General features: G+C 38.5%; 1 protein-coding gene across 8 annotated transcripts in view; it reads right to left on the bottom strand.

Annotated features, from left to right (window-relative positions):
- Window positions 1–602: 602 nt before the first annotated feature.
- The window catches only part of ROBO1 (roundabout guidance receptor 1), a 699,448-nt gene continuing 672,178 nt past the window's right edge, over window positions 603–27,872 (bottom strand). For 6 of the 8 annotated variants that reach the window (XM_042037872.1, XM_042037871.1, XM_042037873.1 and 3 more), the window contains 9 exons: window positions 24,934–25,269; window positions 22,345–22,452; window positions 19,556–19,700; window positions 18,997–19,248; window positions 14,859–15,268; window positions 12,986–13,138; window positions 4,343–4,651; window positions 2,918–3,117; window positions 603–2,318 (listed from right to left, as the gene is read on the bottom strand). In XM_042037872.1, coding sequence (XP_041893806.1) covers window positions 2,304–2,318; window positions 2,918–3,117; window positions 4,343–4,651; window positions 12,986–13,138; window positions 14,859–15,268; window positions 18,997–19,248; window positions 19,556–19,700; window positions 22,345–22,452; window positions 24,934–25,269 — 1,928 coding nt within the window. In that variant the 3' untranslated portion in view covers window positions 603–2,303. The remainder of the gene's footprint in view (window positions 2,319–2,917; window positions 3,118–4,342; window positions 4,652–12,985; window positions 13,139–14,858; window positions 15,269–18,996; window positions 19,249–19,555; window positions 19,701–22,344; window positions 22,453–24,933; window positions 25,270–27,872) is intronic. The other 2 variants (XM_042037877.1, XM_042037876.1) reach the window with 2 other exon arrangements.

Genomic DNA, 27,872 nt, shown 5'->3' on the forward strand with positions numbered 1-27,872 from the left:
GGCTAGACAGCAGAGAAGTGTGTCAGTCAAAATCAGCAATTTTTACCTGGGGAGATGGGTAGAGGATAAGGAAAGGGTGATCAGTATGCAGGCTTATGAAAACAGAAGAGTGGAAAAGGGGCCATCACCTCCTTCACCATGATCCACAGCAGGGCTCTGCCAGCCACAGAATGGCTACAGCACAGGCCAGCAGGCAGGTCAGGAAACTTGGGATTTGTGCAGGTCCCAACAAACATATGACTTGTACCATTCATTCTCTTCAGTTACTTGGAACTTACTCCCTTTGCAGACAACGTGTCTCACCCCTGAGGTGAACACTTTTGTTGGTACAGATTTTCTTCATCAGCTCGCTCTGGAATTTGGCAGGCTGAGAGAAGTTTTCATTATCACAGTTCATGAAGTACCCAGAAATCAGATCTTTAAGGCAATCAATTGTAATTATGCAAAATCTTAGGCTTCATCCAGCTCTCCCACCTTGCTCATGCTACGGTAGCTGCATGATTACAGTGGAACAGATCCTGGCTCTTGCCAATAGAAACAAGATTAGAGTTGCCCCCAAAATTATGCTTCAGGGAAGACAAGAAATTACGCAGGAAAGATAATGTATTTGAGAACATTTTTAATAAATAATGTGACAAAAATTACTTTTCTGATTATTGGATCCTCAGTATGCAAAATTATGGCTAAAATATGAGGTTTCTTACATGAACATAATGAAAACATTAATCACATGGATTTTTCCTTTAGTACTGCACACCCTTTCTATGGAACCTTTCTTTAAAAATTAGCTAAATGAAAAATTTCAGTCCTCGGTAAACACCAAAACACTTTTTTTTCTTTTTTTTTCTTTTTTTTTTTTTTTCATTGGGGCTAGTCCTGATAGCTGTCAATAAACAAACACACATTTTTCCATTAGCACCAATGACAAAGAAATTTTATAATTACAAAAAAGATCAGAAAAATCTACAGACAGAGGACATCATTTGGCAAATTCAATGCAACTAATGCCTCTATTTCAGCTTTAATGATAATCCAATGTTGAGAGAGGACACAGAAAAATTGGTAATTTTCTGTAAGTCCAGGAAAAGTGAGAAGTGTTTTGATTATGGCCCACATTTACGTTTGTTACTTTACCATCTGTCATCATTCAAATATTCCAAATACAAACATAGAGCATTAACAAAAAGATGAAAAATATCCCAAAACAAATGCTTAACATTTTCAATAAGACAAAAAAAAAGATTAATAGTTACAATGGTTTACAAACAAAGTTTAGTGATTGTGCTTTTAAAACCAAAAAAAAAAAAAAGATAAGCAGTGCATTACAAAAAAATTCATTGCCAAGATCAAACAAAACTTCTTTAAGTGGCACTTCTTCTTTAAGGTGAATTGACACAAGTAGAGGTCTGAGATTTGGGCCAGTAACAGTTGATGGTATTACCTAATCATTATTAAAAATGTCCATTGGTTTTCTTTTCATAAGCATTGTTGAGGCTGAAAATTAGAAAAAAGTTTCAGATAAACTTGCTCATCCTATGATTAGGCAAATAGCAATCACACTGGCTTACCTCCTACCTATCCCAAAGGACATTTTTAATAAGAATGTATTTAATGATGAAAATGGAAAGACAAATCAAAGTACCACAGGGGTTTAAAATGAGTACATATTTACAATAAGAGCCACCTTGTCCCAAATTAATTTTACTTTCATTTGTCAAACTGTATCATCTGCAAAAGGTTAGCAAGAGACTGGCAGAAAACAAGACACACAGTCTGTATTAAAACTGCAAGATACCATTTGCACTGGCTGCAGACTACAGTGAAACCCCGAGAACCACAGAATGTTCTGCAGCTCGTTCACTCTGGGGACCTCTCTGATCGCTGCCGTGTCACTTGCGCTGTTACCGACTGGCTCACTGGTGAGCAGGCAGTGCACTGAGCACCGCCTCGCTGGGGAGGAACCTTGGAGTGCCAGGCCCTGGCATTCCCTTCTGTTCTAATCCTGAAGCAGCAGCTGGCCCAAGCACCTCGAAGAGCAGCTTCCCTGCCTGCTCGGGCAGCAAAGGTGATGCGCTCATGGTTACGGAATAGGCGAGGGCCCTTCCTAGTGAGGAGGGTTTACAAAGAAAGAATAAAACAAAAACTAGCATTCTGATGGCATGAGGAAAAAGGAAAAATTGTACACTCTGATTGCACTGAACATTATTTCTGGCGTCAAACATCATCAGACTTGAGGCATCTTAAGTGATTTATTTTTTTTCTGATTAGATTTTAAAAGCCTGTTACAGTACATGTTGTTGTCTTCAGCTTTCTGTTTCCTGTATTAAAAAAAAGAGGACAAAAATTACTACATGTTAAACTTTATTATTTAAAATTTGGTTTACATACTTCTTAGAGATTTGCTACCTTTAAATGATAATTACTAATTTTAATTATGCACAGCAGTGTGACTGTATGTTGGCCACCCTATCTACAACCAGTATTTAAATTGAATCAATATCATTAGGCAGAAAAAGAAAAAAGTTCATGTCTCAATATCTAATAAAATCTACAATGATAAACTGTCAAAAGATGTGAAAAGCAATGTCATGGTATTCTTAGATGCTCTAGTTCTATATTTTCAGTTTTGAAAGAATCTGGGTAATGTGCTCTTCAAAATACTGTATTTCTGCAAGTTCTGTTCCATAAGTTTTAGTGTGGTGACAATTACATTATACTATGTATTACTTGGTTTCTATGGTTTTGGCACATTCTTGAAGTTTATTTACTTGGATTGGGCACAACATTAATGGACAGCTAAATGCACTTATTTTCCTGAACAGAAATATTTCTGCTTCAAAAGTGTTTTTTCCTGGCATCTGTCTAAAAACAAAACCAGCCTTATTGTAGTCATCTTCAGTATTAAAACTGCAGTTACCTCCATCTCTTCTTCTTCTTCCTCTTCTCCTTGTTCATAGGCTCCCAGTACTTGCATTTCTGCAACATTCCTTCGGGCTAGATTTGCTTGATCCCTCTGTCTGCCTCCTGACCCTCTCGATGACATGGAGCTGGAGGAGCTGGGATCTCTCGGATTATTTGATGTTGGAAACGTTGGTCTAGAATATGGCAGGATGTCCTCTGTATAATTAAATGCACACATTGTTATGTTTACAAGCCCAGAGATAGTGAACCTAAAATTTCTGCATGCAGCTGATTTACTTTTTATGATTCTCAGGAGGTTGGAAGTGATGCCTGACAAGAACATGAAATATGCTGCTTCCATAACAGCATTACAGAAGCTTTCTCAAGGAAATTTATAGTCTTTACATGGTAACGTTCACCACAGAAAAACTAATTCATGATTAGTGTCCATTTCATTTCAATTTAGGATCCCTGGTCTGTGTTCTACAGGAAAATGAAAAGAACCCCACTCCCTGCAGTATATATTCAGTGTGACAGAGTAAGAGGAAATGAGAATACACATATGATACAAGGAACTCAATCCACCTAAATACTGGACCCTGCATTTCTCAGGCTGAATTTGGGACACAATTAGTCACCATGCTTTAAAATTTCACCACCATCCTCTGTGGTAGCATTCTAATAACTTTTCTCTGTAGCAATCCACTGTAATCAAACTTCTATTCATGCACCCATTTAACCAACTTACTACCCAAATTCCCCTGATATTATCCCTAAATACCTGTAGGTAGAAAGGACCAGTCATTTGTATCAATCTGTGCTCTTAGTGAACACTTGGCACGTTCCATTAATGAGTAAACTTACCACTTTCCATATATAAGAGATTACTTTGCTCAGGGCTGGCTCGTATAATGCCATGCCAGTTAGTATTTATAATTAATCCACAACTACTAGGGCTTTCTTACTTTTGAAACAGGACCAGGCATCATTCTGGCCCTTTTGTCCTCTACAAATTGGCAAAATGGGCTAAGTGCTAATCCTTTTGTAGAAAAGTTAAGTTTCTTTCTTACAGATCTACGGTCTGACTTCACTCAGTTCCCTTATAAAGCAGATCATAATGAGAAACATTAAATATAACTAGACTACAAGTGTGTGGTAGGAGCAGGGACACTGATCCTTACAACTCTTAAGGAATATTTCTTTCTGCTTTCCCCAGCATTAGCTTTAATACATGATGGGTCTGAGGGCAGCAAGATAGAAAAAGAATGTTTTGTAAGCTTGTAATGAGCTTGTATTTCTGTTCTCCCCTAACAAGAACCTGCCGTGTGACCCACATTAACACTAGTGGCAATTCAGCAGCTCTAACTTCTCTTCAGCAGCCTGCCAAGTTCCCAGTGACCAACACCCAGCACCCCAGATAACCCCGAGCAGGCAGAATGACCTTGAAGAAGATGGGTTTTTGCTGGTGTGCCGTCTCGTTTTGGTGCTTTGCTTGCTCGCAGTTTGCCGTCGCCGGGCTGCTCCTGGGCTTCCCTGCGCTCCCCCGAGTGCGTGCGCCCGTCGGGATGCTGCCTGCCCTCCGCCCCGTCCCTCCCCTTGTAGCTCGCTCCTTTCCTCTCGGCCGACCTGTCTGTCCTCGCGTCCATGGCAGCGAGCTTGGGCAGCACGACCGGCCGCACCTCCAGCTGCGCCTTGGACTGGGCCGTCGGGGATTTTATGGCTGGAGGTGGCACAGGAGGAGGTGGCAAGTCTAGGAAGGTGAGAGAGAAGAGTCATTGCGGTGACATCACGCACCAGTGAAATGAAGAAATAATATTTAACTTGAACTGAAGAAACAGATGCTCTTGGTTATTTTCAGCCCTCCCTCTGCCCTTCTCTCTCCACCCCAAAAAGTATTATGCTACTGTTAAAACTGCTGATGGGTATTTTTTCAAAAGCTTGAGCTTTAAAAACACAAAGGAAGACCTCTAACTGCCTTTTCAAATCACAATATTTTCTTAAAAACCATTACTAAAAACTGCAATAAACTTTAGGCACTTGGATATTAACACCAGTTATGGGTATCAACAAAGAGTTAAGGATAATAACATATCCTTCCTGATATTTATCATTTTTTGCTAAGTCCATTCAAGAATACAGCAGCTTGTGCTGCAGGTGCTCAAGGTCTTCAGTGTAGTGAGCATTAAAGCAAACAGGCTGGGATGTAAGAATGTGTATCAGATGCATTGCTGACATATGCAAGGATAAACTATATGTGGTATTGCACTCTTCTTTTAAAACAATAGGTTAAAGTAACACACATATCCTTGGTGTCTGAGGGTATGTCATAACATACTAAAGAAAAAACCACAGTCAGTCAATGAAGTAATAAGCTCTCAGAAAAAAACAAAAAAAGAAGAAAAGACACACAAAGACTTCTGAATTTGGCTCTGTAAATTAGCACAACTTAAGGGGTTCTAAAATTCTGTATATTTTAAAATACTATTTATAAAACCCAAATATAATTTACTTAGTTATATTTTTCTATTCTTGCATTAGGACATAAAACTAGAATATGTAAAATGTTCATCAGGATACAACAGTGCTCTGTGGAATGTAAAATGTGAAGAAAAAAATATAGGAGCCAAGCAAGAAGTGGCAATACAAAAGCAGTTCACAATAAAGCTGTAGGCACAATTCACAGGGATATAAGAGAACAACAGGTTAAAAAAAGTGAGATGAGGTTAATATTCTCAACTGAAATTACTAGAAAAAAACCCTTCACTATTAAAAATTGTAACTTCAGCATTTTGTAATAGTGTGCATTTCTATTTCCACAAAAATCTGGAAGCAGCTGTGTTTTTCAAACACAATCACTATATATACAGTTACTTCTCAGTCTATTCAAGAGAATATTTCAACTGACATTTACATAAAATGGGTCAAAAATAAAGGTAACACTCCTGAGTAAGACAAAACAAGTCTCTAATATATACATATAAGTTCAGATATGGCACATGCCAGACATTTTTGAGAGGTTTTCCAGTGACACAAAGCATGAGTGACTTGAATCTGCCCTTTGGAAAGGTGAAGCAATGCAGAATTCAGTGCTCTGCAAGCTTACTAGGAACCATCAACCACGTTCACCTGGTGACATATCTTGGAATTATCCTTGACCTGTTTTAAACAAGACAGGAAATTTTATCAATTGGCTGGATTGGAATGATGAGGAAGAAAGATATCAAAAGGTATGGTTCATAAGGTTGGACATACTTCAGGGAAATGATATCCTGCTGCAGTAACTCCACTGTGTTGGTGGAAAAAAACCCAAAACAAACCAACCAAACAAAAAATCCCATCAGGGTAGTTTGTTTGTTGAACTTGAGCAGTTAGGGGAACATCAGTCTTGGAGAGCAGCTAAAGGTAAACAATTGAAATACTGAGACTTAATTTTAAGTATCCACTTAACACTCACTATTTGCAGATATATTTTAAGAAAAAGGACTGTCATTTTCAAAACCTAAGAAGGCATAATGTAAGCTTGGATAAACTAAGTGGCTGAATCAAAATGAAGGGGAGGTTTAGACTGGAAATGCTCTTTACCCAGAGAGTGGTTGGGCACTGGAACAGGCTCACAGGGAAGTGGTCACAGCACCAAGACTTACAACATACTTGTCAAGAAAGCACGGGATCAGTTATGTTGCATTCCTTTGTTATCTGTAACTGTTAAACATGGTTTAGAGAGGCAACCTCTGCTCAGTACACAGCCTCAGCAGTGAAAGTCTGTAATTCCAGCCATCAGAGTAGCACTCAGGCTACCTCTTCTAAAAATGGCCTGTGAGGTCCTGCCACCAAAGAGCAAACCAAACTACTTCCACTGGGTTGCCCAGCCCTGTAGATGTAAATTTGAATTTCTGGATCACAAAGACCCACAGCCAGATGATCTTAAGTGTCAATATCTACTGCAAAAAGTGTTGGTCTGAAGAAGTATATAACCTCTTACAATTCAGCAATCACATGAAAATTCCCGTGAAGTCTGCCTAAGGTCTCAGAGTTGTGTGTAGTATGCTCCTTGAAAGCCCAGTGCGTAAGACCATGTCAATCCAGACTAAAGCTTATTGAGCACAAGAACTGTTCTGCAAAAGCAAGGCTGGAGATGGACCTCATCTCTCACAGAACACTGATAGTGATTACAGAACTTGGACAAGGCTTAAAAGATAACACAAATTCTGAATTAGCCTGTGGAGATTCCAACAATACTTTCGTTCTTGAGGAAAATTTCCTTCTCACAGCATGTCTTCCCTCCGAAGAGGACACACTGATTTAGAAGTGGATGAAGATACTCAAACTCAGAAGTGTAGGCTTCTGGAACCACAGATGCTTTTCTTTAAACATACTCTTGTTGGATTTGTCCTTATCTCAACCCTTTGGGGTGCATGTTGGGCACTAAAAACTACTGTCATGGTTTTAAACCGAGCTGGAGATGAATCTCCTCTCAGCTGCTCACTCGACCTCCCACCTCTCTTCTCCCACCCCAGTGGAATGGGGAGGAGAATCAAAGTAAAACTCGTATGTTGAGATAAGAATAGTTTAATAATTGAAAATAAAAGTAAAATAATATAATAATGGTAAACAAAATAATAATGATAATAATAAGGGAAAAAACAGGTGATACACAATGCAATTGCTCACCACCCACTGGTCACCCAATTGGTCACCACCCACTGACCAATGCCAGACCCCCTTCCTGAACCCAGATGGGCCCCTCTGGGTAAATCCCCAGTTTCTATACTGGACATGATGTTCTGTGGTGTGGAATATCCCTTGGGTCAGTTCGGGCCACCTGTCTGAGCTATGCTCCCTCCCAGTTTCTTCTGTGCACCTCCTCACTGGCAGAGCATGAGACAAGGAAAAAAAAAAAGGCTTTGACTTAGGATAAACACAACTTGGCAAAAAACCATCATCACCACCATTCTCATTCTAAATCCAAAACAAAGCACCTTAACAGCTGCTGAGAAGAAATTAACTCTACCCCAGCAATGCAATATCATGTGTCTCAACATGCTCCACTAACTTTCTCTGTAATAAAGCACTGAATAGCCCTTCTCTTGAGCCTGCTGATGTAAAGGGAGCGTAGATATCCAACATCAGCCTTTTCAGCCACCCTAAGAGCCAGTGTCCAGCAGATGTGGCTTGGCGGTGCACTGGATAAATGAATACCAAAGGGAAGGAACATTCCTGTAGCCTATAAAATACAGCTTGGAACAAACTACTCTGTTCAAGAATCCTATCTGGCTACACAGGACAATGAACAAAGTGGTGTTGAATCTTGACTATGGAAAGGGAAGATGCATTGATATAAAAAGTTTCATAAACTGGCAGCAGCTCTATGGTACAGTAATAACTAAAGAAAATTGATATTCTCTTTCAAGAACATTTTTGCAACCTGCAGGGAAACTATAAAAATCTTCATTATAACACAGTACTTCTGACAGAGAAGAATCCTTTACAGAGGAAAAAAAAATCCCTTTCAGAGGTCAACACTATTACACCCCTGTGGTATTTATTTTAACAGCTCAGATCACAGAGAAAATCCAGATTCAATCTGCCTCCTCGAGTACAAACTGGCACACTTCTTATTAAAAGCAAAATGGAAGCTTCCATTGTAAGGAATAAAAAATAAATCACAAAGCAACATCAAACCAATACAAAGAACTCAGAAGTATTTGTTAAAGGTCAGCTGTGCTCACGTTTCATTCATGTCTATGTATTGCTGTTACCCTGCTTCCCACGTAACTCAAACAATTAATGGATGCCATTTTGTAGCACAGCCTACAGCAGAAACCTTCCATGTGTGTCTTTTGAAAGGAGAGACCATAATTTTCTAAATGAGAACACATACAGGAACCACGGGATAAGCAAAACAGTATTGAGGAAAAATAATCTGCTAAATTAGTTTGATACTAAAGTGGAGAAGCCACAAATAAGCACAAAAAAATTGTTAAGTAGTGACCAATGAGGGAATTAGGCTTCATAAGACAACTCTCTCTTTTAAACTCTATCAGCCTGCAGATTTTCAGAGTCACACCCTGAAGAAAACAGCAGCTACAGATTTGATGCAATACTGAAGACGATCCCTGGAAGTTTTCAAGGCCAGGCTGGATGGGGCTCTGAGCAACCTGGTCTAGTGGGAGCTGTCCCTGCCCACAGCAGGGGGGTTGGAAGCAGATAACGTTTGAGGTTCCTTCTAACCTAGGCCATTCTATCATTCTCTAAGATACAAAGTGACTTTTTTGCCTATTGCACATTCATGCCGGTGTGCAAAACTCAAGATTGTTCCTGACTTTAAAAAAACTTAGACAGCATTTAAGATTCCCAGACACGTCATAATCTGAGCTATTATTCATGTACTGAAGTTGTTTTCATGCTTTGTCTCTCAAGAAATATGGCTCACACTGTACAGAATAATTGGATGAACAAATCAATACAGCAAAACCCAAAGTGATGCATAAAAGCTGAGGGCTGTTGCTTTTTTTTTTTTCTTTTAAGTACATTTGCATAATTATCAAAACAATTTTCACTCCAAAAAACCTCCCTCAAGTAACAAAATCAGTATTTACAAAATATCTCATAATGCACTCAGAAGTAAGGACTGAGAAGAGGCAAGCATCTGAAAATTATTAAAATTCAATAACAAGCTGATTTTTAGCAGAGGTAAGAAATGCATTCCTCCTTATTTTCTACCTTGCTAAATTTGCTTCATACAGAGTAGATTTTTTTGTACTGCACAGGCAGAGGGAGACAAAAGTACAAATGGTGTTGGCATGCATAAAGGCTTAACATTTCCAAGTGAATATTCGAGGAATATCTGGCAGATGTTCAATTGCCTTTTGTGAGAAATTCAGCTGCCCTCACATCATGTGATTGATAACACAGCTAAATAAATCAGTTACAGTCTCAGCCAGTTAGCTGCAAAACTGGTTAGTATTTTTTGTCACTCAGAGATTTAAAGAAGCATCAGGATTTAAAATCTCATGTGAACTGTGAATGGCATAATTTCTATTGAAAGACCTACTGAATCAGAACAATGGCAAAGTACTTTTATCCTTTTTATCTAAACACAATTCTGAGGGCTTGTAACAACTGATAAATCAATTCAAGACAGTTCAGAAGAGACTCTCATATATATATATTTAGAAAAAACAAACGTATTTTTTAAAGTTTGGTTTTCTAAATTAAATATGTAAGTAGGTCAGACAAGGTTGAGAAGGAGGGTACATCTGCTAGTTGGTTCTTGTAATGCATTCTTAGTAAACTGTCTTAAAAGGCTAGATGAAGAGCAATTAAAAATGCATACATTTTAATCCTTACCACCTACTGAGCAAAGATTTTTAGCAACAAATATGAAGAACATTTCACTGCCTGGATGACTGTCAAGGAACAAAACAAGTGAGCTGAAATCCCATCCCACATGAAGGAGCAACTGACTTGAACCAGTGCTCACAGAAAATACATAATTTTTACTACTTGGACAATGCAGAGTAGATCATAGAGCACCCTCCTTTATTTAAAAATAGGTAGTAGTAGGTCTTTTATTGCTATGTTATTAAGAAACACACACCTTCAGAAAGACCAACCTCTTTCACAAATTTTTCTGTATGAAGAAAATAAAATAGAGAATTTTTTAAGACATATATATTGCTATTGATAATACTCCTAGCATTTTCAACCATTCATGAAAATCTTTAATTTATTTATATATCCTCCCTGTCAACTAATCGTTTAAATTCTTCATTACACCCGTATTTCATAGAAGTGTTAGCAAGTAATAATTCAGGTAATTTGGGAACAGTAGAAAATTCTTTATATACAATTCTTTAAAATTCCATTTTAAAGGCTGAGAAGGTAAAGAAGGAATGTATTTTTGTGTTTTTAGTATTTCTTGAATGCTTCTGCTTTTTTCCCCCTACTACTGCAAAAACATGCATGTTCACTCATTATGAGGAAAAAAAAGCAACTCTGTATGAGGCACTCCTTTATAAAAAAGATAAATAATCGTGTAACATCAATCCAGTATAAAAACCTAAGTATATCTCAGAAAGGTCAATTGTGCTGAAATGTTTCATTCATGCATCCATATGACTTTTCTCCACCTAAGGAAAACAATCAGTAGATGTTATTTTATAACTAATTCTGAAGGGTCACAATATTCTAGATGTGGCTATTAAAGTGAATGGTTAGAATCAACAGTAAGGTTCCAAATATGCTTATGCAAACAGACTGAGGGGAAAAAATAATAATTAAAAAGAAAAAATCTAAACCAAAAAAATCCTTCAACCTTTGAACTGGATCTTATTAGATCTGCAGGAATTAAAGCCATAATTTGCTATTCCCTGAATGACCACACTGTATTTCACTATAAAGAGGTTAGTGGAAATTCTTACCTAATTAGAAAATATGCTGAAGTAAGCAGGTGCTACGTAACACAAAACAAATATTGATCATGATTGTCAAATCTATATTGCAATATCTAATAACAATGGCTCTATGATTTAGCTTTGTATAACTACTTTGACAAAAACCTGTCATCAAATACAGGTCCATCTCTCATTTATCCCTGTGTTAGAAGCAAATGGCCACATAAAACACCTTTATTTATTTATTTCTGATGTCCTAGCTATTGTGTTTGTATTGAGGCTTGATGCTTTGCCAATTACTCAGTTAAGAGCATTCTCTTCAAGAGAATAAAAGCTGATAAAATGTCAATAAAATCCTGTGAAACGCCATTACGAGAGTCTCATAAACGTAACGTTTCTGGTACAGTTTTGGGATTTACACCTTGTGTTGTCCTTTCACAGAAGCAAACATGCACAAAACCACTGTAATAACCCCTTGAAATCAGATAATATTCCAACAGCTCAGTTTCGCTGACAGAAGGGGCCTGGGCACAAGCCAAGAGGCCCAGGTGCACTGTGTCATGCCAGCATTTAACGCAGTCTAATATCAGATAGATGCTACGGAGAGAAAATACTTGGAATAAAGTACAGATAATGGCACGGACAACCACTCATTGCTAAATTACTTCTGCTCATCGTGCTTTGAGCTTTGTATTAAATTTTTTCGTCAAGTGGCAGGAATCACAGGGAGAAGTGGTTTCAAAACTCCCTTCTTGTAACCCTGGATAAGGATCTATAATATTAGGCTTTCATATGATAATGGCAAATGATGCCCCTCTTTGAAAAATTTCAGACTGGTAATGAAAGTCCTAATCAGATTGTTGTTGCAGAGAAGCAGGAGGTGGGGAGCTCTGTCCTTCTTTCCTTTTCCCTTCCCTCCCCTCCCCTTCCCCCACATCTCCCTCCTGTTAGCAAATTCAGCAAACTTGACAAGATGGGTTAAGTCTTGGGGAATTTATCTTACATGAATTTCCAACAAAGCCCACGGATTGTTTTATACAACTGGAAGGCAGTGCTTTAATAAAAGCTGCACCACCTGAGGCATTTTCATTAAAGGCTCTCTCTAGACAACATCACAATGTTTGCATTATCATCCTACACCCCCAAGAGAATACAAGCACTGCCTTTTCAGCAAGAGTTGATATTGTGTGTGAAGGCACGAGAGAAGATGATTAGATTTTGCTTTCACTCATAAAGTAACTGCTTGCAACAATGCTGTGGTCAGGATTACAATTCGCTGACTTGTGTTGTCCACCATTTGAATGGTGATTTGGTTTTTTTTCAGGAAAAGACACATACTGAAGGTTTTAATAGTCAGTCACATGAATGAAGATTTTAATCCTAACCACACATTATTCTCAATGACTGTACTATTTAAGCTATCTGGGCTCTTAAATAATGGCGGTAATTAGCCGATTAGGACACTATAGAAAACAGGTGCAAGGCTCTGGAGTGGAAGCATCAATGTACAGTATTAAGGAACTCTGGCATTTAAAATGATTAAACTGTTCAGTGTGTTTAGCAACAGGAAACACAAATCACTGAATTCTGAAACACAGCGTTATCTCTGTGGAAAAATTTCACACACACGCACTGAATGGATATTTAGAAAGGTTCACTGAGGCTCTCACCCATTTCAGTGGACTCACCATCTGTGTAGACTTCTCTGCGCAGATGTCCTGGCTGGTGTTTTTGCTTTTTGGCAGGTCGGACCTTCTGTATGACAACAGCACTCATGTTGCTGTCGGTGGATACAGGGCTGGTGGGTCTGGGACAGTGTGATGCATGAAAATGTCTACGGCCTGCAAGTGGTTATAGGACAATAGAAGTTATTTTTCTTACCTAAAATAAAACCTTTCATACTTTCTCTTTTCACATCAGAATGCTGTAGCTGTACAAAACCTAAAAATACACTGTCGAAACAATAGTAAAGCTCATCCAGTTTTGGAATGAGCTGTAACTAAATCGAAGCATTTGCTATCCTATCATTAGGCAGGCTGGCTTGGTTGAACAGAAATTATCCAGCTGCTTGGTAGCTGGTAGTTCCTGCCCCAGGAGCACGAAATCCATCAGCAGGCAAGCACGAGCAGGATTCCTACCCTGCCAGTTTCTGGAAAGAGCAGAATGTTTCCCTTTCAAGACAGGTTTCCCCTTCCCTAGCTCAGGCCACATGAGGTCATTCCCTGTCAAAAGCAGAGCAAGTCACCAGCAGGTCTCAGGTACTGAAGTCCCTGCTGCCACTTTGAGTGAATTTTCAGGAATGCATTGAGCCTGGATGACTGGCATTTTATCATAGATTATTTGCAGTAAGAAGGGTCACATTTTAAGGATATGCAGTCAGGCACATGTAATACCAATGTATACAAACTGCTGCATAGTATGAGCTTAACTGTTGCAAAAATATCAGCAACCAGATGTAAAAAGACCTTTTCTAAATATGTAAGTCTCTACACATATTTATAGGAATTTCTGTGTACAAAATGGATTAAAATCCTGGCCCCGTGGGTACAAATGGGAGTTTTGCCACCTACTTCAACTGGTCAGGATTTAATCCAGAATTACTAAATTACCTCCCCTCTCACTCTTCATGATGAACAGCTGTGTTGAAATGAAACAAAGGACTGTTAACCGGGAGAGGATGTCAGAGATGGCAGGAAGGTTGAAAATCTGTGGAGTCAGGGTGGACACAGTTGTGACAGAGTACCTCTTCTCCAGGCCTGGCAGTTTAATAGGATTGATTGTCAAAACATTCATGGATCTGCCTGTAACTTGTATCCCAGCCTGCTGTGTTCTTATTTCTTAGTTGAACTATAAAAATATCCATTTGGCCTAGTCAGGTTACTGATTACCTGTATATAGCCAGTGCTACTAGTATCCAGCATGTTGTAAAAATGAAATATTTCAAATATCATGTCTTATATGTTCAGTGGTGATTCAGGAGAAAGGAAAAAGGAAAAAACCAAACATATGCATAAGGCTCTGCTGCATATGCACAACCTACAATCTAAAATGCTACTCATAACAGCTGTCAAAATATGAAACCAACACAAAGCCAGTTCATCCCAATAATACAACAGTAAAAGCCTGAACAGAATTCCTCAAAAGAAAAAAAAATTCCAATCCAGCAAAAATAGAACTCTAAAGGTTTACTATTTATTTGGACACTTCAATAGACAGGGATTAAATCTTCTCTTGTAGAGTGACTGAAAACACTGGGAGCCTTATACTGGGAAAAGATAGAATTCTGTAATCCTTTTTCTTTTCCCTTTCCTTCAGTTCTGAGTATAAATCCACCAGCAGGATGGATGTTTGTCCACGATCAATGAGACCAAAGAACTAGGAACTACTTATGAAAAACAATGCAGAGCAGCAATTTATTTGAACTATTTCACCAAAACTCCTTTTCTGGCTCTTCCTGACTTATAAACACCCTAAGAACAGCAGTTCAGAACGCGTCTGTGGACAGATTCATTTCACAATGGCCACTTTTTCAATTCTCCCATCGAGCAGAGGACCACTCACCTCCTGCTGCCTCGTGCATTTGCCGTCTGGCTACTTTGAGCCCTGCGTACTCCGCAGCTGCTGCCACAGCCTGTGCAAAATCGGCGTCGGTGAAAAACGATCCGTCAGAGGAGCTCACGCTGGAGCGCCCGCTGGAGATGTTGTCTTCTTCAGAGGCTGAACCCCAGCCATTGATCATGGACCCCGTCACGGAGCTCTCCAGATCCCCCACGCTGGAGGCAGGGGTCTGCTCCAGGCCACGCAAAAGGAGCCTCCTGTTCTGCATCTTGGCAACCTCGATGTCTGCCTCATCCTCCTCCTCTTCTGGGGCATCCGTATCCATGTCAGAGACCAAGGGCCCTGAGATGTATCCGTAGGTATGAGGTGGGGAGATGGGCCGTGGAGGGGGTGGAGGACTCACAGGTTGACGTCTGCATAAAAATACAAGGGTGAGAAGAATTGAAATCACATAATGAAGTCAGAAGAAATAGTAGATTGATGAAAATACTTCCTTTATTTCCCAGCAAGCTTGACCTGCCTTTTTAAATCAATCTAATTTATATCTGAAATGCTCGGGTTTGTTTTTTTAGTTTATATTTTTGCTGTAAATCAGAACTGACAGCTATGTACTTTGAAATCTATCACAAAGAAAGCTGATTTTTTTAAATACGGTTCCTTTATCACTGACTTTAATGATAAAGCTGTTCATTTTCCCTAAATAACACATGTAGAGCTAAGCAAAGAGCTGTTTGCAGGTCATGTGACTATTTAAAAAAACTATTTGTGCACCCTTGAGAGTATAAGCAAGAGAAATAATTGTAAACATATAGCTTGAAACTATCGATGCCAAGAGATGCATCTATCCAAACAGATTGCTCCATTAACATTATCTTCCCTCCACCCATCCTGGTGATTCAGAAAGATATGAAAAGAGAGACCGCAATTTCATTATTTTTTAAATTGATCTAGGTGGTGAAATAGAAGAATTTTCTACTGCAACGTTAGTTCTAGGCCTTAGGGGTACCAACATGCATATAGATCTATAGGTTAACTTATTTTGATCTTTATTTGTCAGTAATGGTATCTCCAGCTTAAGGAGGCAAAGTATAAGATATCAGATCAATGTTCAAGATTGGTTAATATTTCACTCAGAAGTTCCAGGTAGCAACATTGTCGACACGGGGCCACAGACACGCTCTTTGATTGCCATTCGTCTGGCAGGAAAACACTCTTTCTGCAGTAATGGTTCTCCTGTTGGCTGTGCTCACCAGGAATTTCTACTTCAGTCTGCTTTGAAAAAAATTTCAAAGTAATTTTCCTTTGTCAACTTTGCTCTCTTATGATCTTATTGAGAAATGGTGACTCTCATAGTTAAATCGTCTCTTTTGTGAGGGCAATTTTGCAATTTTGGTTTTCTTTAAATTTTAATAAATGGGAATACATATTAATTCTGGAAAGAAATGTTAGCAAGGAAAAACCTAAGACTGTATAGCAAGAGAAAATTGGATCTTCCCTGGACTACATAATCTAGCCACTGTTTTTCACTTGCTGTATTAAGTACTGAACAGAATGAAGAATATCCAATAATCAATTTATAAAAGCACCCCCAAATCCCAGAATTTGTTGCTGCCTGGAATCTGTACTTGCTTTGACTAGAGACCTTGCCCAATAAAGTTTTACTGTCTTAATTTAAAGCTCTTGTGACAAATGTCCTTGTGATATATTTGCCTATTCTCTAGGTTTTGGTATTAGAAGACAGGCAACTGGTTACAAAATATGTTAGGGTTCTTGAAAATGTAGTTTGGCTGCCAGCCTTTAAGGATAGGTTAATTGAGAGCAGCTAGTTCACGGGTATAGAGAATTAACAATACTTCTTCCCCTTTATCTGATGCAGGTTCTCGCTTTAACAGTGACATTGTCTCCTATCTCAGCTCTGGCTTTAACACTGGTATCACCTGCTATCCCACTAAATCTTTAGTTTCTTGCTCTCCTTGTTGACTCTTCCAGAGCACAGGTTTCTATTTCAGTTTGCTATATTTCTAGCAAGCTCACCAGACAGAGAAATATTACAGTACACCATCACCACCAGAATCCTATTCTAGATGCCTGGTTCTGACCAGCAAACGAAATAATACCCACCAGAACTACGAGTAAACCTAATAAAAAGTATGACAAACAGTATTTCAGGCATTATTTTCACTATAAACCCACCATTTACAAGACACCCCAAATCAGTATGGGAAGGCACCACTTGGAATGTATTCTTAGTTTGAAGGTATTGCCACACCACATTTGAAACAGAACCCCACCCCTACCAGAACGGGTTACAGCTGTTGAGCACAGTACACCCAATTCCTCAACAGCAGCCCTGGGTCATATCAACACCAGTAGATGGAACAGGTAGTCAGGAAAGCCTTACAAATCAAATAAATAGAATTATATGACTCTTTTTAAACTGATGAGATGGATGCGGCAAAAAGGAAAGAAACAACGTTTGAAAAAGTAAAGTGGAAAAGACAAATTTAGTCACTAACAAATTCTAAGACTTTCAGCAAAGCTAGACTTAACCATGGTAGGAGGGACAAAATAAATATACATTTTATTTTTTCAGTCCACAAAGAGAGTAAGCTGTACGTCCTAGGAGCTTAAATTGGAGCATCCTTCCAGCTCCTTATGCCACTACTTTTTGATGGCATTGATGGTGACCAGCCATGAGTATTTGTGTTGAGCAAACTTTCTACTTTCCAGGCAGCTGCTGACTGGTTATGCATGTTTGTATACATCTGCTTTTTGTCTACTCCATTCTGTATGTCAGGACACATATCCTAATCTCCAGAAAATCACAGAGATTCTGGAAAGTCACTCATGACTATCGGTCACTTAGCTTCTCCCTTTTCCATTTGTGTCCAGCTACTTTAACCTCTTTAATATCCCAGAAAATGTAAGTGATTAAAATGAACACTTCTGTGGACCAGCGTACCAGGGCCAATGGAAACTACAGGAAATCAGCCATCCACTAATAAACAGAGTGATTTTAAAGACACAGGAAGATAGAGGAAAAGATGCACGGTACAAGTGTCACCATAAACAGTAAAGGAAACAAACCAAGGCAGATCAAGTAGTGGGGAGCTAAAGTAAAAGCAGATATAGGCTCCTTAAAAAAAAGATGCATAACTACTGCCTACTTAAAAAATGGGAGCCATAAAGATGAGCTAAATTTTAAAAAACATTCTGGAAAATACATCCATAAATATCCAGTAAGATATGTTGATAAAATCAGAGCTCTACAGTCTACTCAGAAAAATCATATAAATTTCATTGTAATAGGCTTGCTTTTTACTAAAAATAGAAATTCTACACAGAATACTGCAGGTAAGTGTATATATTTGTGACAATAAACAATATGTGCAAACCACTGGCAGAAAAAAATAATAAAAGCTCATAATTTGGGATGGAAAAGCTGTGCCTTCTTAACAAAAGCCAAGAGAAGTAAGCACCATACATAAAAGGGCTCATTCAGAATTCACTGTTTTATGGGAGAGAAGCTGTGAGAGTTTATATGCAAAACAGTTGTAAAAGCAACTCAGAGAAGAAACAAGATTTCCCTGTAGCAAATATCTATCTTTATTAATGTTGGTCATTCCTTTAAATAAGGTTAGATGGAAATGTTAAGAAAATTTTGCAAGCAGTAATTTCCTGTATTAGGATTTATGAGAGGAGGAAAATCTATAGGTTATATAAATTGTATATTTATATATATTCATACATATTGGTGACAAGTTAATTGCACAGTTACTGTGAAATAATGCATGCTATTTTATGGTAATAATGCAGTAAATCTATTGGAAACAATGGAACTGTAATTATATGGTAAGCTGTGTTAACGATACCACTTTAATAACCTGATGACTGTGAATTTAACTTATGTCAGCATCGTACGTACCCTAAAGTGATATACTGCATTCCTTCCCATGGTACAGTAATAAAGCAACTTAATTACCTATTTCTTAGGTTAAAATAGTTCTAGCATCCTGAATTAGAAGTTAAAGAGTAACAGAATAATGGGGAAATTGTTGGCCTCACTAAATTCAACAGGAGTTTTCAGTGGGGCTCAGACGACTCTTGTCACATCTCTCTCGCTACATTTGCATTCACACACCTCCGGTCAGGTTGGTGTTGTGTGTGTCCCAGATCCTCCTGACAGTCCTGTAACATGGGCTGGAGTTCTTCCTGGGGAGAGGGGGTGAGAGTGGCAGTTGACTGATGGCTATAGGAGACAGCGGCTGGAGAGGAAGCTGCTCCTCGGACAGGTGGAGTAGGACCTCGCTCATCTTCTTCCTCTTCCTCTAGCTCATCCTGCTGCAGATACATCCTTGCAGGTGGCACAGGACAAGGAATTTCTTGGTCATAGCTAAAATTAATTTTTTAAGAAAATAAGGACTTAAATTTGTACTGTGTAATTAGCATATCTGATACATGTATTAATAGCCCAGAAACAAACCATTGTTCTCTGTGCTCTTGAGAACAGCTCAGTGAGGATGTGCTGAGTGGACGCACACCACTGTCAGTAAGTGCTCTCCAAATTGCCACGCTACAGCTCAACGAGCAGCACCAGCACAGTGCTGGAGGAAGGTCTCACTGCCAGCTTGTAGGGCAAATTACAGTTCAATTAACTAGTGATTAAAGCAGGAGATGGAGGATGTCTTCATCTTTCTTACCTTTCATCCACTGAAAGACTGTAATCTTCACTGTTGCTGTGAGGAGGTGGATGTGCTGGAGGGGGTGGGAGAAGATCTGCCCAGTTCATGCCCGCTTGCTTGGGAGCCTTTGGGGTCCGAGCACCCTTCTTGTGCCCTTGACTCCCTGTGAATAAAAAGCAGCACACATGTGTAATGCTTTTAAGTCTCTCCTCAGCACCAGCTATGAAAACGGAAATAACTGTAGTCCCTCCCAGATGCTCTTGCATTCTTTGAGAATTTACTGTCTTGCTCAGTTTGGAGCAAACAGGCATTCCTCCTTTTTACACCAGTTTGTACTTGTAGCTTCTTCGTAGAATTAATCTACATTTTAAGTGGTTGAATTTAGCCAGAAACTTTACATAGCACGGAAAAAACCACATGGGATACAAAACTTTGATTTTTAAAATAAACAGTCAAAATGCGATAAAACCGTAAATGAATTTTACAAGCAATGTCATTAAGAGTGATCTTCCTACTTCTGTTAATTACATTAAAGATTATCATCTAAAACAAATGAGCTGTAGACATATTTTCTGAAGTGCCTTTATCCTACTTAATTGCCAGAACCTAAAATACAATATGATACAGATATGATCTATTAAAGTTCTACTGTTGCATTAAGTCGCTGAATATAGGTAATTTGTACTTGTCCACTGAAACATTTTAGGCACAATGAAATTACTACTTTTAGTCTAAATGGCAGGTGCAGCTGAAAATAATTACTGGAAGAACTAAAATAACAGAAAAAAAAAATAAAGATCAATGAAGTATTTCACAAATGTTTTCAACTACTTTACTGGAAAATTACAGCTCATAATAGAGCAATGCACTTTAACAGTTCAAATAATTTTGAATAAGACCAATTATTCAGGTGGTCTCAAATTTTAAGTTTGGACATGGCTATGATGAGAACTGGCTCAACAATTGTTCCTTAGTATATATACATTTTAATTCTTTGCTATTGTAACTCCTTTATTGTAGATAAAGCTGCTGTAGTTTCGAGTATGTTTTAGACTCCTTCACATTTCTCTCTTAAACTGAAGCATGATTTTATATTATCACAGTAAAGCCTTATGCACATGATTAAATATGCTGCAGTGAGATTTAGGAAGCTTGTTTTTTTAACTTCTGCTGTCTCAGATTTTCCACTCTTACAGACAGCAGTTCTGTTTATTATTGTCCCACACTAGGTGCCAGATACACGTTTTAGCGACGTAAAATTATTCTTCCGCTATCTCAGTATGTCAAGCAAGACCCTAACTATCCCAAGGCGACCTGCATTCTGTACCCTGAGCACCATGATATATACATAGTTCAACACAATTTATTTATTCCTTTGGTCACCTTGCTTCATTCTTCCTGGAGTCCTTAGCACAGGACTATAAATTGTTAGTTATGAATAACCCTAATAAGTGTCAGCATGGAGAACACCACCCTCTCATTTTTAATTAGAGTGGGTTCATACCCCTGAGATGTTTCATGCTGGATTTCAAGTCTTAACATCTTAGAGCATAGGCTCAGAACCACATCCTGATCTTGTAGACCTGGGAATGGGCAAAAGGCTGTCTCCCAGAACAAAACCACTGAGCAGCTGGGCGAATTGTGAGCTGTGCTTATCTCACCCCAGCCACTGAGAACTCAGATCATCCAGAAGCACAGCAGGGCTCATCAACATATTTATGTCTACTGTGCCTTGGTCAGAACTGGTCAGGACAAAGCATAGGCTGGGCTTAAGGCAACTGGACTATCAAAGGCAACAGCAGAACAGAATGGGAGAAGTCCTCATCTTGATTAGTAGATGTAAAGTTCAGGGCACTCATGGCTGTAACTCACCCTGTAACTGGTTTGATGTAAATAAACACAGCCTAACTACCAGACTTACAGTAAAGCCCCAAACCAAGCCCATGTGTAGTTTCTAGTTTAGCTCATATACCCCAACCAGAAATCAAACCTGGAAGTGAACAGGTAATACCACAATGATAAAGCATAACTTTTGAATTAAAACATATTCAGTGGTCCCAAAGTACAGAGTGCAATTTCAGTGCTCTGGTCAACACAAAATGCTGTTTTGTTTCAAGATTTTTACAAAGGATTTTTTACATCATTTGTAGAGGAGATGCCAAAAAGAAACAAAATTTGTCTACTGTCTATATCTAAACAATGTACAAGAATAAATTTGACATAAAGGGACTGAAACCTATAAAAATTTTATGTATGCCTGAATGCTTTTTTACTCAATAAAATACATGGGTTTAATTTAAAAAGTGAAAAACTTCTTAAAGCAGCTCTGTTGGGTTATCACTCAGCTGCTGTGGTATCTTCAGCTGGTTCATGAACTGGGTAAGTAGACACAAGAGATGGGAAAAAACGACACTGAAGTACCAGGAAGGTAACACATAAATTAAAATCCTTTTTTTTTTTTTTTGGTGACAGTTGAGAAGAAATTTCTATGACTTGCTCATCTGGAAAATATAACATTAACCAGGAGGCCATTAGCATTTGGAAATCCAACCTCTATCCGAGTTCATGACTTTCACAACTTTGGAAAATCAGTCACTAACTGACATTTAGATGACATTAAGCAATCATGAGGATGCAACAGAAATATAGGCACCTATTGGGAGGACAGCTTTTGTGCTGTTCAACATCTACTGTCAGTGGATTTCTCCCCATCACTCCTTCTCTAAGCCCAGTAAATATTGCCAATTACAGCTACAGCATCCAAACACCACAAAGCCTAAGGCTTGGAAAACCCTGCAGGTACTCACCAGACGTACTACTGCCTCTGTCTGAGCTGTTGTAGGATCCACCTGTATTCTGGTCATATGACTGGTTGTAGGGAATAGTTGGAGCAATGTTGTCATTTACTCGGTAATCTGCAAGTTTAATGGTATGGTTAATGCTGCCCTTCAGGAACACAACTACTTTTATATACTTGCTTTGTAACACAGAGTAAGATCTGAAAATAGTGAGGAAGAAACAAATTCATTTTTTGGAAGAAAAACCATCCTGCAATCATGTTTTAATTTTAGCTTGTCTCTAATTGAAAAATTAGGGGAAATCATGGGAACTTAGTAGCTGCACAGCTAAAATGCAGTAAAATGGAATTCTATGCACAGGGTTTTCACAAAGCCTCTGCAATGATCAAGTCTCAACAAATATATTTATGTATCTATATATATATATATATGACCTGTGTGAGCATTTTGCATACAAATACTGTCACCTTGATTGATTTTCCATGGTCTCTGCCTAATTTAGGCACGCAAGGCAACCAATGGACTGCGGGAGCTACTTTTGGTCTTTCAAAGGTGACAAACCCACATAGGAGTCAGCCCTGTATAACAAGGGCTGCATGATCTGCTGGAGTAACAATGCAGCTCCAGCTGAATTTGGTTTACAGCAGAAGAGGTCTTTGTTTCAGGTCTGCTGGCTCCAAGAATATTTTTATTTACACTGGATCATGCAGGTTCTACAGGCAAAGCCTTTTTTGCTGATGGCTGTCACCATAACTTTCCTCTCCAGTTCCAAAGCACTTGGTACATACACTTAGTACTTTTAAATCTAGATTTGGCAACCAGATCTGTAAAACTTCATCAGGAAGTAAAATATTCATCTGGCAGAACAATACTCTTGTGCTAAAAAGCAATTGCAATTTACAGAGAACAGAAAGGAGGTAAGTTACTCTTCATACAGCAAATAAAACTGTGTCATAAACAGAACCACTGGACGTAAGGTAGTGACAGTGAAGCACAGCATGTAACTCATCAAAATGGTTACTCTCCATCACAAAAGCTAGAGGTATAATCAGCAGCAAGATGGCTTTGACTTAGGAAATGAGAAAACCAAGATCAGAATATCGACTCATAAAATAGCAAATCAAAACAAAAATAAACAAAACTAAGAATTCAGTCCCCATCTGCTGCAGAAATGCTTGTGATAATGTAAGCATGGGAAAAAGAGCAAAATGATAGATTCCACACCAGAGTGTATTCTGTAATAGTTTCTCAGCCTAGTTGCATTCCACAGACCACGCTGAAGCCCTACATACCACATATGTTTACACAGAGGATAAACAGTAAATCAGCACTCTGAAATATGTATATATGACTGTCAGCAGACAAGGCTTTAAGGGGGCCTTTCCACACTACAATATGCTAGAGAATATGCAGCTGTAATATACACACTTTGAAAGATGCAGTATCTCCCAGCACATAAAAACCAAACATGTTTTAATTCCCAAAGATGTACGTAATACACAGTTAATGGAAGAGAACAATTACAAAAAAATACAGCTTTCACCCTCTAGTAAGGAGTCAAACCCCTTGAATTTTCTTTTGGCATGTTTATGTCAAGGGAAGGTGTGACATTTTAAACTGCCCTTTGAACTCCTCTGTGAGTAGATGGGTCCGGTAGAGAAATCAACATTCCTGCAATGAAATGTTTCTTTTTACTGGATCACTTATCACTGTGTGATCACTTGAGTTACAACAATCAATGCAAAAAGTTCCAAGTTAGAATGGGTCCAGCTCCTAGGGACACTGTTTTGCAAATCAGGTTATTAAAAGAGGTTGCATGGTAGCCTGGAGGACTAGAAAGAAGAAATCACATACCTATTTCTTTCAGCTCCCACACAGTATATTAAAGAAACATGCCTTCAAGGCCTCAAAAGCACATTCTGATGCTTCCCGTTAACACTGAAATCAATTTATTTTTAGCTTCTGGATCCACAGACTTCAGTCAGGGTAACACAGGAATTTAGTTTCCCAAATTATGTGCAGTAGCATTGCCTCTCAATATGAGAACTGAAGGCTTGCTAGGAACAAGTCTAAAATGAATTGGATCACTCCATTTGTGTCCCCAGTGTACAACACAATACAATTTTACAGAGTTTGATATGCAAAATTTCATTCGTTTACACGAACATGTAGATTTAATGAGTCTCCATCCACGACTGGGAAGAGTGGGTTGACCTACTTAAAATTTAAGGTAGAGTATAATGTGACTACCATGCATCTGGCTTATGAATAAAATATCTGGCCTCTGTCCTAACCAATCCCTTAACTACTATTAAATTTAAATTAATCTCATATCCATAGGAAATGTATTTTATTTAACTCTTTTCTAAAGATACAGCTTGTTATTTTTTACAATAAATTCAGTATCTGAAAGGTTATTGTGGTGCTAATTAACTTTCTGACACTGCTAACCATGTATTTCTATATCTAAAGAGGCAGAAGTCTAAAAGCACCACAGAAGCCTGTAATTGCTGAACCCAAAAGCTTTAGACTCCTGGAACCAGAAGGTCAAAACTCCTCTGATGCCTAAAGAGGAGAAACAAGCTAAAAGCTCTTCACCTTTGTTTAATTTGTTTTGCTCCATAATGTTGTACTGTATGGGTGGAACCTCTTGCTTTTGCTGAACAGAGGGTTTCCAGTGTTTCTCATTCGTGTCCCCGCTGCCATTGTTAACATTATTGCTGATATTGGACTGGATGAGCTGAGTGGTGGCATAAGGAGTGGGCTGCCCAGGCTGGCTGACAAATCTTCCATCCTTTAGATTTGGACTATTGAAGGTTTTCATCTCATTGATTTTGTTGCTGAGGTCCACGTCCCCATACACAGTTGACTCAGGCAACATCAGGTTTGTCTGCTTGTTGTCCAGCTGATTGTTGTAATTTGCTATACAATCGGCTAACCACAGAGGAGAGAAAAGAGAAAAGGTCATTCTGTTCGCTCACACCAGACTTTCCATGAAACCCCCTCTAACATTTCCTTACTGCATAACTACATGGCTTGAATCCATGTAGCAGACACACTGAGGCAGAGATACTGCCATTAACTATAGAATTTACAGAATATTATTTACCTTATAAACTACTTCTCCAAAAGTAGGGTTCACTGTTCTGATTCACTGTAAATTCAGACCTTCTGAATTGTATTTACAATGACTTACCTTGCTGGGCTCTTCCGTAGTGGCCATATAAACATTTGTATTTTTGGACATTATTCTCATAGCAGTATAGATATTCAATTCATAATTTTGATTAAAATCATTTGAATTGCAAGGAAAATTCAACCAAAACTTAATAGCAGGAGTAACTAAAGAAGACAGGTCATTTCATGTCACCTAAACAGTATCTAGACACTCTTGTATTTGTCATAAGAAATAGATGTACAACAGGTTTTTATGAAACAGACTGAGAAATGATTACATATAAGAGAATTAAAGAAAAACAGCACAATGTAAAAAGGTAACTCAGTACCCAGTAGCAAGTCTTTATTTGATCATTGTTTCCTTGTACAATCTTATATTTTAACTTGAAACAAAAAGACAGAAAAGCAAGCTGGAACTTTTGCTGATTCTCATTAGCTTTGGATATTGCAAAATACATAATACCACAGTAATACCATTTTCCTGCATGCTAAAGATATATCGCATAGACAGCATGAATTCATTCTTCTGACATTGACTGCATCCTGAGATCACCACTTATTGCAGACAGGAAAACAACATGTGCTGATGCTCGGGCCACTGCTGCAATGTCCCTGCCTTGCCCCGATCTCTTGCCACTGTGTGACAGCAAGCCCACACATTTTTTCTTCTCCACATCCAGTCCACTGGGAGATACTGAATGAAGTAAAATAGTCTGTGGGTCAGCAGTTAGAAGGCTCAGTGGAACTAGCATTCAATGATCCTTAAGCAGAAACTTTAATTTTCTAGTTGATTAATGCATCAATAATTACATAACACTCACTAGGAATACAGTTTTCCTCTTTTAAAAGATGTTGTATTTATGCTAATGAATTTGATTCAAAACCTGAAGTCCGTTACCTGTGTCTACAACGAATTTACTGGAGAGGATGCCAAGTAAAACTGCATACAGAATTCAAGATTTCACCATTCTCTAAATGAAATAACTAGCAAACATACAGGATGTTCAATTTCAAAAATATTCCCTAACACATACATATTTTTAGAGATATATTACCTGAGAAAGGGGAATAAAATAATGCTTGTGCAAGAAAACCACCGATGCACATTTTCAGTGACTAACAAACAGTATCAGAACATGCCACATAGAACTTATCACTGCACATTTCATGCCCCCCAGCCTGTGGTTTTTTTGAAGGTTTTACTGTTTGATATATTTTTCTTTCTTATGTGAGGTGTTATTTATTGCCTCTGTTATTTATTGCTTCACAGTCTTCAACTTCTTGATTTCTAGTGTTTAAATTTTTTCATTTCTCTCACCTACTGAAACCATACTAGTCTTTCCTCCTTTCTAAGTCTATTGTATCATACTGGGCAATTATATACACAGTATATTCTTCACTCCTGATACCTCATGCTTTGCTACAATATCCTTGCAGAGTCACTTGTAACATATATTTTTACCTCCTTTCATTTGCAGCTACCTCTGATTTGTGTGTAAGGCAATATAATCAATACAGTATATGCAGTAGGTACATTTTTTACATAGACACATTAGAATTCCTCACAACAAGTACTTAAAACTGGTTTACCTACATAACAGAAGATTTATCCTGTTAGATCTTTTTTTATGGCATCTACTTTTGGAACAATACATTCCCATTCTGTAGACTTGGAAGACAGTGCTATACTTAAAATTAAAAATGCAGCTACTTTGCATTTTCACAACTACTGAGGGGATATCCATCGCTGCTGCTTCACAGCATTAACCAGCCCACGATGACAGAATTAAGAATATTTGGCAGAATTTCCAGGAAAGAAGACATCACTCTGAACATACTGTCTGACCCACAAACTTCAGAGTTCTACTTGAAAGGAAAGAAACACTTTGCAACAGAACCAAGCTTAATCTGAAAGCTAAAATGAGGGAGAATCCACTGCAGTTCAATACAAGATGTTATAATAGGCTGCAACCATCAAAAATGTGCATTCTCTTCCTTTTCTGAATTTGTTAAGTTTCAGTTACCAGAACTTGCTATGTCTGTTCTTGTAAGCCATCCCTGAATCACAAACCTTTTTTATACAGGTACTGGTGGACGTGATATCCTCAGCCAGAGTGAGATACAAGTCTCTAATGCCAAAATCTCTCACCTTGCTCCGAAGCACCTGGCAGTGCTCATTGTCAGACAGCATTACTGCAGCAGATGAATTGCCATCACCACCACTCATGAATTACCAGCCATTAGAGCTGGCTTCACACAAATTACAGGAGGTAATGCTGCTTGGCACTTATGTAACTTTACATACTCCCTCTGTGAAATGCTGGGACATACTATTACCAAAACCAGCCAGAGGTGCTTGT

Source organism: Corvus kubaryi, unplaced genomic scaffold, assembly GCF_017639235.1.
Source record: "Corvus kubaryi isolate FWS band 111438036 unplaced genomic scaffold, C.kubaryi_AGA036_p1.0 37391, whole genome shotgun sequence".
NCBI classification, from domain to species: Eukaryota; Metazoa; Chordata; class Aves; order Passeriformes; family Corvidae; genus Corvus; species Corvus kubaryi.